Source organism: Cyrtonyx montezumae, unplaced genomic scaffold, assembly GCF_038088225.1.
Source record: "Cyrtonyx montezumae isolate F1298 unplaced genomic scaffold, pur_monq_1.0 scaffold_3, whole genome shotgun sequence".
Lineage (NCBI taxonomy): Eukaryota > Metazoa > Chordata > Aves > Galliformes > Odontophoridae > Cyrtonyx > Cyrtonyx montezumae.
Window position 1 is genome coordinate 43,209,516 of NW_027072034.1, and position 14,288 is coordinate 43,223,803.

The 14,288-nt window shown below is 39.0% G+C and overlaps 1 protein-coding gene across 2 annotated transcripts in view; it reads left to right on the forward strand.

Moving 5' to 3' along the window:
- The window catches only part of EGFL6 (EGF like domain multiple 6), a 40,789-nt gene extending 27,434 nt beyond the window's left edge, over positions 1 to 13,355 (forward strand). The window contains exons 8-13 of one of the 2 annotated variants that reach the window (XM_065743909.1): positions 306 to 632; positions 8,700 to 8,777; positions 9,006 to 9,008; positions 9,801 to 9,887; positions 11,343 to 11,608; positions 12,806 to 13,355. In XM_065743909.1, coding sequence (XP_065599981.1) covers positions 306 to 632; positions 8,700 to 8,777; positions 9,006 to 9,008; positions 9,801 to 9,887; positions 11,343 to 11,608; positions 12,806 to 12,901 — 857 coding nt within the window. In that variant the 3' untranslated portion in view covers positions 12,902 to 13,355. The remainder of the gene's footprint in view (positions 1 to 305; positions 633 to 8,699; positions 8,778 to 9,005; positions 9,009 to 9,800; positions 9,888 to 11,342; positions 11,609 to 12,805) is intronic. The other variant, XM_065743908.1, reaches the window with a different exon arrangement.
- Positions 13,356 to 14,288: the final 933 nt, after the last annotated feature.

The following is a 14,288-nucleotide window of genomic DNA, read 5'->3' on the forward strand; positions in this document are numbered from 1 at the left end:
GCTGGGTTAGATGGGGCTATGAGCATCCCAGTCTAATGGAGCAGGGAAGCAGGAACTAAATGGTCTTTAAAGCTCTTTTCCAACCCATATCATTCTGTGCTTCTACAGTTCTAAATCAGATAGCTGACTGTACAACAGAGGAAAATATATACATAATTCAGTACTGAGCTGAACTTAAATCTCATGGTGGAGAATTTAGCTGTATGAGTCTCTAGGTATTATAAAGGACAGTGCGGTGCCATTTATAAATGTATTTGTTGAGTGATTCATTAAGTGAATGTTTACTGTTTTCTTCTGGTTTATAGCTATCCCTGAAAAATCAGTGAAGGAAATTCCAAGAATCCCTGGAACAGCTAAGGACATTATTAAGAAACTTCTTGCACATAAAAACAGTGTGACAAAGCATAAAGCACTCAAGAATGTGATCCCAGAAGCAGCCATGACACCAGCTTCTAAGACCCACTTGCAATCACTGGACTATGAAGATGGTTTTGATCTTGGTGGGAGTTACACTGTGGGAGAGAAAGAAACTGAAGTTACTATAGAAGAGAAAGTAGATGAGACAGATGAGGAAGAGGAGGATTATGAGAATCAGATTGACCATGAACAAAGCCTTAGAGGAGATGTCTTCTGTAAGTTTCTTAATTTTTATAATAGTTTAAATTTAAGTATATATATTAATAACAACAAAATAGTCACCAAATATTATAGTTATTCTATCCTAATTTACTTGTAGAATCTAAAAATCAATCTAATATACCTACTGTGGGACTAAAGCTACTCAATCTCCCATTTAGAGGAAACTGTCTTCAGTCAGTGTTGACAGAAGGGAGCGTGCCATCCTGGCAGGCACTCTGCCAGCTGTTCTTTCACACTAGCTTACATGTAGCTTTTCCCCATTTTCTTCACAGAGACTCTAACAAAACAGTTTATTTTGCTGTTTCATTATGCTTAAGACAAGAACTAGCTTTGATTTGTGATAGGTGTATTCATCACCCTAATAGTGTGTATTGTTCATAGGAAAAACATACACTTTGGTGTCTTTGTGTTTTGAATACACGCAGTAGGTACCACTGTTTTCTGTGTCATTCCCATCAGAAAAATAATGTTGTGAATCACAGAGGGTTTTTATCCCTTTTCTTTAGATGTGAGAGTTGATCTGAATGGGCATTCTCACTCTTTAAACATTTGGTGGTATTTGAGCATCCATCTTGCGTACCTAAAGGAAAGACTTTAAAGTCCTCCAGTCTGTAATATGGCTACTCTATGAAAGCCAAGAACAAGTGTAATGAGTCACTTCAATACATTTGAGAATACAAGCTTCTTTGCCCAAGGCAATCTTCTAAGGTTGCCTTTATTTCATTTCAATGTTGAATGGAAATTGGCCAGTTTCAGTTCAGACTGAGGATGTATTTAATACTGTTTTCCCAAACTATGCTAGGGAGCCAATACACAGAATGAAGTCAGGTGTTTGTTCACCAGCCTTCTCCCTTCCTGCAAATATTAACAGTGACTGTTCATTGGATACTTCAGGTTTGCTGACAATATCAAACTGGGGACAGCAACCCACACGCTAAAGGGCAGCGCAGATTTTTAGAGGGATATAACCAGGCTGTTGAAATGACAGGAACATCAGAAACAAATGCAAAGGGAGAGAAAAGTGGTGTGCGACATTACAGATGCAATAATCAGCAAGTTTTGCAGAAAAAGACTCGATATTGTTAGATAAAAAGTTGAAGAATGTGAGCCAGGCAGGCCAACCACACCCTAGGCTACATTAGATTGGAGGTAACCCACAGGTTTTCCCTTCTACATGGCACTTCTGAGACCACATGTGATGTGCTGTGTCCAGTGTTAAATTCCCCACTACAGGAAGGACATGGATCTACTGGTGTGAGCCTGGCAGTGCTCCACTGAGGTCAGCAGTCTGGAGTATATGGAACAGGAGGAGAGGAAATGGATACAAGTTGCAAAAAAAGAAATTCTGATTAGATATAAGGAGAATAGTTTGTTACCATGAAGTTGGACAAAATTTGGTGAAGGAATATATGTGCAATATATAGTCATAATTTGATAACCAGGCCTCTGGCAGTCTCCTGATCAGCAGGTCAGCCTATATAATTCTGATCTGTTCTGTTCTTTCAAACTAGCATTTCAATGTAGTACCAAAAGCATCTGTCTAGTTTGATTAGACATGCATCCTAACCTCCAGGCTGTACTCAATCTCCACATTTTGTGAATGGTTTCTGGCTGATGGTGCCACGACTTCAAACCTGATGATCCTATACCCAGGGCACCACTCTTGCTCTGGCCAGCCACACCAGATACACCCTACCTCCTCACCTAGCCTTCTGCTTTTGACAAGCTTATGTAACTTTCTGTACAGCTTCTAAGGATCCCTTCATAAATCATTTCCCAGGAAGAGGTAGCAGGGGCAGAAGCTGAAGTCAAGTTAGAATTAAGTTTTCATTGGGTGGCAAGCTGCCTTTAGATCAACCTCATCATACTGGTACTGCCAAATACATGTGAGAGCCTCAGAAGAAAAAGGTGACTTGCCTCCACTCTCTCACCAGAAGCAGTAAAGCCCAGGTCTTAACTAAATTAACTAAATAACACTAAGTAATACTGTTACAAGTTATTGATACTTTTATTCAGAACTCTGTGCCATAAAGGGCTGTGGGCCGTTTCACTTCCTCAGGCAAAGCAGCCTGATGAAAATATCATAAAGTCAGCCCTCATATCTCATTCTGCCTTTCTGTGTTTCATGGATTGGTGGGTTGAAGGAATTAACTCAGACATAACCATAGTTGGAAAGTCCAGGAAAAACTGCCAGTCATTGAGTACCCACATATGGTTTGATATTTTTTTCTAAGTATTTTTTGAATACTCACTGCCACACTGTGTGGAACGGATTCATTTCCAAGTTGCCAGTGTGACCAAAGACACATCAGGAAAATCCTTTGTCCATAACAAAATCAAATTCAAAATAATACACAGGAGAGTTCTGTGATGAAGTTTGGTAAGGTTCCTCTTTTAGGACTTTTTCAACCAGGCCATGATATTTAAAAAACCTTTTTCTACAAAATTGCCATTACAAATGACAGCAGTGGCTATGACTATTGTTGCCTGAAAGTATTAGTTATCTGCTTTTTTTCCTCTGTTCTTTTTGTTCTAGTCATATTTGACTGGAATTTAACACCAGCAATGTAAGGAGTTTGTATGCTGAACGTGCCAGTGAGGTGTTACTCTGCCAGGGAGCTCTGGAGGAAGATCAATGTGCTTCTTCACACAGAGACACTACTATGTCCTAGAATTAGTTTACTCAAATATATGAACTATGTCTTATTTGTGGCTTTCTGTTTTGATCCCAACTTCCTGCATGACTTAACATGTTGTTCCATTTACATTCTTCTCTCGTTGGGTTGTACTTATTAACTGTTTCCTTCCCTTTTAAATTACCATGTGCTACTCTTGATACTCATTATTGTACTGAAGTTCAAATGATTCATCCACTTAACTGACCAAACATTTGGCTTTAAAACGACTTTCATTGTTAATTGTGATGATCCTCTGGAGTACAAGATTATCTTAAATTTACAGCTGGTAATTTTACCCATCCTTTTTTCTTCCTCCTCTGCTGCTGTCTATTCAGTAATGATTCCCTTACTAGTGTCTTAAGTTCCTCTATGTAACCCCCTGAAGTAATCATTCTGCATCTGCCTGTGGGATTATTAATATCGGTATTGTTTGTCTTCCAGGAACAGGACTTAATTAGGAAAAATGGATAGGTCATGTTCTTCAGAGATGCTAATTGTTATTTTTAAATGTATGCCTTTACTACATCTGAAACGTATAGGCAGACACAGAAAACTGCTGTAGGGAAAAAGGGGATTAATATATGAAGATTTAAATTATTAAAATAGGCCACATAAAATGGGTTGTTTATGGAAACTACTAATCACCGTTTCTTAAAAAATGCAGTAGCTTAAGATAGCAAAAATAAAGCCCTCCACATTAAAGAAATGTCAAAATTTCTGTTAGTTGTGAAAACTTACCTTTTCTTCTCATATTCTTGTACCTTATGATACATTCTTTCATGAATTTTAATGAGTGTTTTCCACGGGGTCTTTGTCTTGTTCAATGTGAAGGAGGGATCTGTCCTGCAGTGCAAGGGGTGGTTCAATACACAGAGCTGTGTCTTATTGATCGCAGAACTTGCAGATGCATAGAAAATGAGGCAGGAACTGCAGGGAAGGGGGAAAAAAAATGTCATTTTGTGTTCTGAGTTGTGTTTGTTCTTTCCTTATTTACTGTGTGATGTGAGATCCTAAGGTCTGTTTTCCTGAAGTGATAAACACCCACAGCTACAGCTATTAACTCAGTGGGAACTGCTTTTATACAGTGATATAAAATGCAATGGGCGTTGAAATGTCAAGTCAAGATATCATACTCTGGATGTGCACACCGTGGTATATAAACAAAACAACTACTGGACTCAGTAAGAGTCACATGAAAATAAACAGATTAATGTTTGTAAAGCACAAGCATGTAATCTAGCCAGCTGTGTTAACTACCAGGCTCCTTCCTTTGATAGCACCAAGGATGATAAGAAGGATTTTGGCTTTCTGGTATACTGAGCAGTAGCATAAGTGGACTGCTTTCCTTATGGATTCTACGTTCTTAATTCTGAACAGGAAAACTCTCCATTAATCAAGACATTTGCTGTTAATATAATTCCTTTCTGATAACTGGACCACTGTGTGAGCAAATAATGCTCAGGCTGCAGTTCAGTCCACAGCTATAGGTAAAAAGCTCAAAAGATGTCAGACATCTGGCAGATGTAATTCTTTCAGAGGTGGATGTGATAGCAGAAACGTAGCGCGTTCCTTTCAGTCTGACAGTGATATACGGTGTATATAGGAAACCAGTCTTCATTTTACTATCTCTTATATTCTGATGGTTTATATTCTGATTTACAGTGCCCACCCTAGTTTTGGGAGTGGAAGTGGTTCATCTTTTTTAGATTGTTTGTTTGTCTGTTTTCATTGAGCTCAGACCATCAGAGAGCAGTGTCAGACTGACAGCAAAAATCATTTTTCCAAGAGTTCCTACATGCTGCACAGTTTTAGACACTTTGGGATTGTATGTGTGAGGATTACTGGCAGTGAGTTACTTCTCCCAGATACAGTGTTATTTCTGCATGTAGACTAATCAGACTACTTAGGCAAAAACAGACACAGGCGTTTTCCAAGGGATGGAGAAATCAAAACAGTCGTAACAAGAAACAAAAATACACCACAGTCCTCACAGTTAATTCCTTAAACTGTGAGGGTGCCTCTATTCTGCTATACATGTGTTCTTCCAGTATTGTTGTCTGAGGAAGAGCCAACAGTGATTTATAAGAAATACAGACCCACTAACAAGAATACAAAAAGAAATTAAAGCCTTAAGGGTAGCACATGCATTACTGCAGACACTTAGAAAATAACTTTCAAGCTATAAACCAAACCATACTTTTTCAGACAAAACGTTATTTCCAGGAGTATAAAATGCACTTTATGTCATTGTATATGCAGTAGCTGGCAGAGCAGAAAGGTGAAACCAAGTGCACGTAAAGGAAAATCTATCAGTCTGTTTAGTAAGGTCCTTTAGTGCAAGAGTCACTTACCAGTGGTCTATTTCTGAAGCATGCCCATAAAATATACTCCACAGATCTATTGTACTCATTGGGTTTGTGGGTTTTTTGTTTTTGTTTTCACTTTGTGTACTTTAATATTGTATCTTTTCCAGATGTGCTCCTGCAGACTTCCTGTTGCTTTTGTGGTCTCTTTATCCCTTATTTAACTTGTAGACTGACTTGAGAATCTATATAAATGGTGCTTTGCAGGTGGACCTGTGCTCACTCCAAGCAATCCGAGTGCAAGCCAGCTGCAAACAAGAAAGATGAGGGCATTAATTCTCTCTGCCACTAATTTCTGCTTATAAGATCAATGCATCTTACCTTGTATGAGTGTACTGATGGCACCAGCCCTTAAGAATGGGTAGCACATTGAAGCAAAGAGTTTTATATATAACTGTAGATAATGTAACAGCTAGTGCTACAGATAGGTAGGTGTGTGGATGTCAGTACTACAGAAAGAAGGGGTGGACTCTGCTGCACCGAAAGTGGGCCATATGTGAGCTTTTGTTGGAGACTGTATTCTTAGGGATCAAGAGATTAAGACTTCTGAGGAAGGCCTGTATTTCTGCAAGCACCACTGGACAGCAGAAGAGATGAAAAGAGCAAGCCTGACTCCTGCCTTATTCTTAGGAGGGAATGGACTTTGGATTCTGGTTACGTCCAGTGATGGCTCAGTGTCAAATGTAGGCACCTTCCAAGAAATAAGGATTCTTGGAAGCCTTTCTGTAAGCTGAAGCATAGAGTTTCTCATAACTCACTAGTGATACCTTCCAGTAAGTGGAGAACCTGGCTGTAACGTATGACACTGAAAGCAAAAAATAGATTTGGATACGAAATTTGACCTCTTTATTTATGTGGTGGTTATTCACTGGAAGCATATGCAGCACAGCTACACCTGCATGAGTATCCCTCAAGTGAATTCAAATACAATTCAGTAACTCTGTAAATAAATCTTTCTGGCAGCTGCTATCTTCTATTAAATTTCTCCACTCTTTCAAGAACTGTTCACATTTTGATAGCTTTAATTTTGGCAACGGTTTTCAGAGCCTGAGCCTCGCTCACGAAGTATGAGGCCAAGTTTATGGCACGACAGTAAACTTAACAGCTAAACTCTTATGTGCCTGTTCTTAAATGTATATATGTAGACATAGATTAATTGGGAGAAAGATATGTTAATCTTTGCCTTAAGTAAGAATATTATTTTGGTGATGTAAGCAGTGTTCTGGGTGAGGAGAAGGCTGCAAGGGCAGCAAGAGGAAACAAGCTTCTGGCAGTTCATCAGAAAGCTTGTAAGATCTCAGGAGTCTCCTTTCTTGGCTCAGTTGGCCCCTTTGGAACAGCCTTCAGGGCCTCTTCATTGCTGTGTGTTTTCTCTGGTGTACATAAAGAACAATTTTTTGATGATTTTGAAGAAGAAAAGTTAAGAAATGACATATTCTTTATAGTACTAGAAAACTGTGGTTTGCAGTGGGTTGTAAGCATGTCCTTAATACTGAGCATGTGCTTACAACTGCAAGCATGCAGGAGTATTTTACTGGGAATCTGTAGGTAAGTGGGACTCATGGAAAAGATTGAACTCTTCTATGAAAAAAAGAGGCATACATATGAAAGTCATGACACTGAAATACTTGGCATCTGCAACTTCCTAAAGGCGTGACTAATACTGCACTGAGTAGGGAAATGTAATTTTGATTTCTGAAGTTGCCATCACCTGGCACTGCTGAGGAAGCCTGAGCTTTTCTTAGTGCTGCTGCCCATGTGGTGTGTCCGAAAAGTGGACTTCCTTATGCTGGGCCTTATGTAAGCACCTTTTGTAAGCAGTAATCCAAAGGATCCTCCCTCTCTCCTCTAAAATGGGACATCTTAGATCTTCCTGTTTTCATAGGTATATATGTATATATTGAAGGTATCTGCGTATGTGTTTGCAAAGGATATGTCTTCTGCCAGTGAAAGTATTTCTTCCTATCACCTTGTTTGTGAGCAGTTACTTACACAGACACCACACAAAGAATTTGAGAACATAGGCGTTTTTAGTGTGTTCTTCTCTAGTTGCCACTTACAGTAATACAAAAGAAGCTTCACCACAGAACTTTAGAAGTTCTTAGGCACCAGGCTGACAATCCATGGAAAATAAGAGTTTGCAAGCTTTGTAGCTCATCAGACCTAAGAGTTTTGCCTTCCTCTGTCAGGCTGCTGCTAAAAAATAGCACTGCTTGCTAAGTACCTCCTTTAGGCTGATACTATAGAGAATGCACCTAACAATTATTGTTGCTATACTGAGTCTTCCAGTTTGACAAAAGGCAGACAACTGGTTTCTACAAAAGATCTTTCTCTGGTGTTTCTACCAAGCCTGATGATTGAAACATCAGGCTGTGCTTACCAGCTGTGGCAGTGAGGGTGAGGAAGAGGCAGGGCAGTTGCTGTACCTTTCCTTCCCAACAGAAAGACAAACTGATGAAGCCTGCATGTGCCCAGCAGAGTTGATGAGGCCTGCGTGTGCCTCAGGAGAAACTATAGCTTCAGAAAAATCATCTTCTGGAGCTTCCATTACAGCAGCACAGATGGCACAGCGTGGGCCTTTGATTCCCCAGATTAATGGCTTTTACAAAGTCTCACCCATTACCCATGTTTGAGCTTCCTGTTGGCTGCCAAACGTTCACATCATTGTCTTTACCATCTCTTGCAGTTCAGCTACTTCAATCGGTAGCTGAAATTTTGTGAGAGAGAAAGCGGATCATCATGCAAAGAAAGAGGACATACAAAGTTCTTTGACTTTGTGAACCTTGCAGCTCCATTGCCTACATCTTAGAAGGCGCAGTGCTGGGGGAATTAGCAATTTAAACAAAGTTCTGCTATTCAGAGTTAGTATCTAACCAGGGTTAGAATGGAGAAGTCTGATGGAGAAGTGAAAAACACATACATTGAATTACCCAAATGAATGATTGTAATTGGTATGGAGGAATAAAGTTCTGTTTTCAGTTCATGTTGTGATTGGCACTTGACAAGTTGTTTTCACCAGTTCCTCAGGGTAAAGATGTTGCTGCCTTTGGCTCTCTCCTGCCACAAAGCAAAGTTTCAGCAGCAAGACAAGAGCAAGGTAGATTCTTTTTATTCTGTAATATTTATTTTACTGCATATTGTGTGTTTTCTTGAAAACCCATATCAGCTCAGCTCCAGAACCAGTTAAAGGCCTTTAACATACAACAAAAGGTTGGTGAGCATTTGGAGATGGCATGTGGCCAAACCATTTCACCAATTCCAATGTGAGAACCTGGCTTTGTGTTCTTTCCAAAACAGATGTTAGCTCTTTCTAAGATGTGTATAGAAGGTTCCCCCGCATGGAAACTTAACTTGCAAGTGAATTTCACATGTTTATTTCATAGTCATGAAAAAATGAACTCATTTTGATCATTTATAAAATTAAACCATGTTAGAGAAATGTTGCACAGCACACAACAATATCCCAGTGCCCTTCAGTCATATTTTGATCCTGATTTCAGTTTCCCTTGAACAAGACTGAATTCATATTTATCCTGAATCTTAAACGGCCTGTTTGTAAATTCATGATAGTTCCCAGTCCATCAGTAAGTCCTGTGGATATCAGAGTAAGATGACACTTTTTTTTTTTCACATTAAAAGATTGTTGTAAAATCAATTGGCATCGTACGAGCCTCAAAATCAGTCAGTTTATGCATACAAGTTAAACTTCGGTTGTGACCTAGGAAACCACTTCGTACATTTCCAAACAGAAAACTGCACCGCCTTCTGGCAACTATAACAGACTGCAGGTCAAAGCAGAGTGTGCAAGCTGATGAGCTCAGCAGTCATTCAGCATACAGAAGCCATAGCATATAAAATCATGTGCACAAGGGGGACTGACAGTAAAAAGGCACGATAGATCTTGCTGTGAGTTAAGGAAAGAATTGCTACATAAATTCTCCTGTTTTGCTTCTTCTGCAAATTAATCTACATCAATGCTGTCTGAATTGAAATTGGGGATAATTTTAGAGTGATCTGTACACTTACAGCTGGGTGAATAAAGAGCTAATTATTTTTATCAGTACTTAAGATGTATCGTCTCTCTTATCTGTGTGTCTCTATTGCCAATTTCTTTCTCCAGTTGACTGCAGTTTCAGTCGAGGAGTCTGTGACTGGAAACAAGATATTAATGATGACTTTGACTGGAATCCTGCTGATCGAGACAGAGGTATTTAAATATCTATCCTCTAGCTCAGCTGTGATTTGATGTCTTATCCTCTCCAAAAAAAGTGAAAGTGGAGTAGAAAGTAGAATCAAGAATTCATCAAGGCAGCAGAGGAGGCTGAGAGGGGAAGTTGCTTTTCCAGTGGCAGTTGCTACTTAGTAATATATTTCAATACAAATGAATCAAAAGATGAGAAAAAGGATTTGAATATAACTGTTATGATCTGCAAGTTGCAAAACAATTGAAATGTTATTAGTTACACATTGTGTCTCTCCAAGGCAAGTAGGACATTTAACCACACTGCCATTTAGATGGATGCAGGAACGTTGCTGCTCACATGGTGTGGACATAGCACTGTGTTAACTGTGCCTGGCTTCATTGTCTTCTACAGTAGAGTGGTGGTGTCATCTACCTGGACTCCTGCTAGGCCTTTGACACAGTGCCTGACAACATTCCTGCCACTACACTGGAGGGATATAAGTTTGATAGATTGACTGTTAGATGGACAAAGAATTGGCTGGATGGCCATGTCTGAAGAGTTAGTCAACACTTCAGTGTCTGAATGGAAACCAGTAACAAGTTGTTCAGCCTGGAGAAGAGAAGGCCTTTCAGTACTTAGAAGGAGGACTGAAAGAAAGATGAGGAGGGCCTCTTATCAGGGAGTAGAGTGAAAAAACACAACACAATGGATTTAAATTAAGAGATTTAGATTAGATATAAGGAAGAAATTCTTTATGATGAGGTTGTGAGGCACTGAGACAGGATGCCCACAGAAGTTGTGGATGCCCCATCCCTGGAAGCATTTAAAATCAGGCTGGACAGGGCTTTGAGCAACCCGATCCAGTAAAAGATGCCTCCCCCATAGCACGGAGGTTGGAACTAGATGATCTTTGACAGTGTCCTCCAAACCAAACTATTCTGTGATTCTATGATCTTCCCTTGTGATACAGGAAACATTGCAGATGTTACAGTAGAAACAGTGGATCCTGTGGAGCACTTGTTCCAGTTCCAGCATAGACATTCTCTCTCCCTTCCTTCATAGTCTTTCCATCTCAGTCTTTCTTTGCTAGTCCTTCCTCTCCTGCACCTTGTATTTCCTTTTCCCCAACACCTCTCTCTTTCTCTTGTGACAAGAGAGGCACAGCGCCATGTTTTCAGGCTATTGTATTTGAAGAACTGAGATGATTTTGCCTTTGAAATATACAGAAAATTGCAATGCAAGGAGGAATGACTGTAATTGCCAGTGAAATATGAAGTCATCTTCTTCGTAAACTGATCTGACTTCCAACAGTGAAAGCTTATTCCTTGTAAATTACACTCCCTGCTGCTTTTCTCCAGTCTGATTTTAAATTATTCAAGTAACAAGGCTTCTACTTATTTTCTTAGCAAAATTGCTTTCAGTTTGCTAATAAATAGCACAGGTCCATTAAGGTTGCATTTTCCATTTTTTGTTACAAGGTGATGGGTACTACATGGCAGTTCCAGCCTTTGTGGGTCACAAGAAGGATATGGGCCGCTTAAAACTTCTCCTGACTGACCTCAGACCAAAGAGCAGCTACTGCTTGATTTTCAGTTACCGGCTCGCTGGAGAAAGAGTGGGAAAACTTCGAGTGTTCCTGGCCAACAAAAAAACTGCTCCTGTCTGGGAGCAGGACAAAGGAAAAGATGAAAGGTGGAGAACTGGCAAAGTAGAAATATTGCAGGGGACTGAAACAACTAACAGTGTAAGTCTGACACGATTTATAACCCAACTACTATAACCAACACAAGAGGGTTTTTCCTAATCCTCAAGCGTTCCACCAGACGTTTTACAGGCATCATATACTCCCAATTGAAAGGCTGTTTTGAAATGGGGAACAGGAGTACAGATTTTAGAAGGCTGAAAAGTTATTATATGGTTGTAATTTCAGAAGTGAATTATTCTAGTTTGATAGGACACTGATGCCAAATAATCCCATCATTTTGTAAAAGCTGCATCAGATCTTCAGTTATCACAAAATGTCTGTTTTTTATTTCATGCAACAGGAGGCCTATGTATATTCTTGGAAAAATGAAAATGATCCCCGCTTCACAGGGAACGATGCTCTCAAGCCATGCTAGGACAGATCATTAGTGCAAAAAAGAGACATCATTTATAATCAAGGTTGGGCAATCACCATAGGTGCTGGATATGTTTAGCCAGCAGAGAACACTGTGCCCTGATACTTGTCTGTAAACTGCCTCCATAAGAGCTTCAGCAAGTTTCTCCTTGAAATTCTGGGGCCTGATTTTCGTTTATGTGTCTGAATATTTTCAGCACAGGGCAAAGGGTTATAAGTACAATTGAATACTGGAAGCATAAGGGAAATTGAAATCCTTTTCAAAGCTTCTTGCACTCCGAGAAAGACTTAGAAGAACCCTTACATAAGTAAAAATCCAACTATACAATAAAACCCCAGACTCTCTATTGATAAAAACAAATCTAATATGTGTGTAGTACTGCAACTATAAATAACCTACTATATATATATTAGATAGAAAGATGTGTATTTACTAGATATATAACCTAACACTAAGGATACAAATAGATGGAAAATGAACAATTGGAATGTCTTCAAGAAAAGGAGGGCACTCACATCACATACAGTAACAAGACCACATTATTATAATGGGATTTCACTCAATTTGCAATTTCTTTGTACAATGAAAATAAGCAATCTTATTAAATGAATCCATTTGGCATTGTAAATCTATACAGAGGATTATCAGCCTAGTTCAAATAATATACAAAAATTTTAAAGGCTGTGAGGTTTTGAATCATTAAGTCTTTCCTGGATTATGATAAAACGTTCCTCATAAATAGCATTAAAATTATTTAAGAGTCACTAAATGGTTGGAGGCAAGACATTTTCACTGTTATTACATCTCTTTTCTTGTGACAGATCACCTTTGAATCAGAACGTGGGAAGGGCAAAACTGGAGAAATTGGAGTGGACAATGTTATAGTAGTTCCTGGTTTGTGCCCAGAAGAGACCTGAGAATGGATATTTGATTATACTGGATTGAACCCAATTTTTAATATCTGCCTTACTAGTAGTGTATTTTTAATCATTTTCATTATAAAAAGAGGAATACAAATGTAAAAAACTGTGCCTTGAACTTCATGCAGCACTGCAAACAGAAACTGACTTGTGCAAGATGCACAGCACACTTTTATTAGTTAGACTGAATACATGCTTTGAATGTAGCACTACTGTATTCTGTAATTCAAGGCCAGGGTTTCTGAGACACTAAAATATTTGTCTGTCTTTTTTACACATTCTGTATGCTTTTATTCCTTAAAGCTCTATTTGTAAGTCTTCTACTGCATTTCTTCTACTTCACAAGAACATAAAGCAGTATTTAAGAGGATGTTGCTACTACGGTGATGTGATTTTAACTTCCTACTTAGAGTGTAGATATTAAATTTGTTCAGAAAAAAAAAAAGAAAAAAAAAGAAGAAAGATTTTTTTCATGTTATAACGGAGCTACATTTTAAATGGTGTTATGTCTTTGAGGAGTATTTTAATTGCTAATAAAATATGCAAAATATCTTCCTTGTCATTGGCATCTTTGAGTCACAGAAATCACTGTTTAGAAATGATGCACTTTTTTTTCGTAAGCATTTAATGCACATCACGTAGAGATTATGTTAGCAAGTAGACTTGACAAGTAAAAGAAACTTCACACCACGTACTGACCTTCAGAGCAAGCAGGTTTCTGCTGGGTTACAGACCTTCTTTACCTCGCAACCATTTTCATTTTCCAGAAGACAGGATGTTTTAGTGAGCACACAGTAAGTCTCATTCTCATACAGTTTATTACAGATATGTTTTTTGCAAGTCCCTTCACGTTCTTCAGACTTCAGCAAAATGGATAGACTGCTGTCCCCAGGAATGGAGGGGGAAGCAGAATCTTCTCCCACAAAGCAGAAGCTGACATCTTGCTGCTCTGTCACATGCCTATGCACACTCATGTATGTACATATATGTGTAAGGAGAGTCTGGAATGCAGCTTCCACTTTTTCTGTAAAGAAGCTGCTAAAGTGCGGGCAAAAGACCATCTCCTTTGGGATCTCTTCTGAAAATGCCTAACGTCTGCATCTCAAGCAGGCAGGGATACCTGAAACTGGGAAGATATAAGGTCTGTTTGATTAAAATCAAATTCTGTGTCCAGCTTCAAACAGCAATAGTTTACATTTAAGCAGTGCTCCTAAAGCCAAAGGATTCTACACTTCCATACCAACTTGAGAACCACTGCACAACCACTACACAAACAGCAAACAAAACCTACCAAAAAAGAACAGTGCTGCTAGGTATTTCTTATGTGTGCAGTTATTTGGCATGGAAAAATGATTTCATCCTCTATACTAGCTTTGGGATAAAT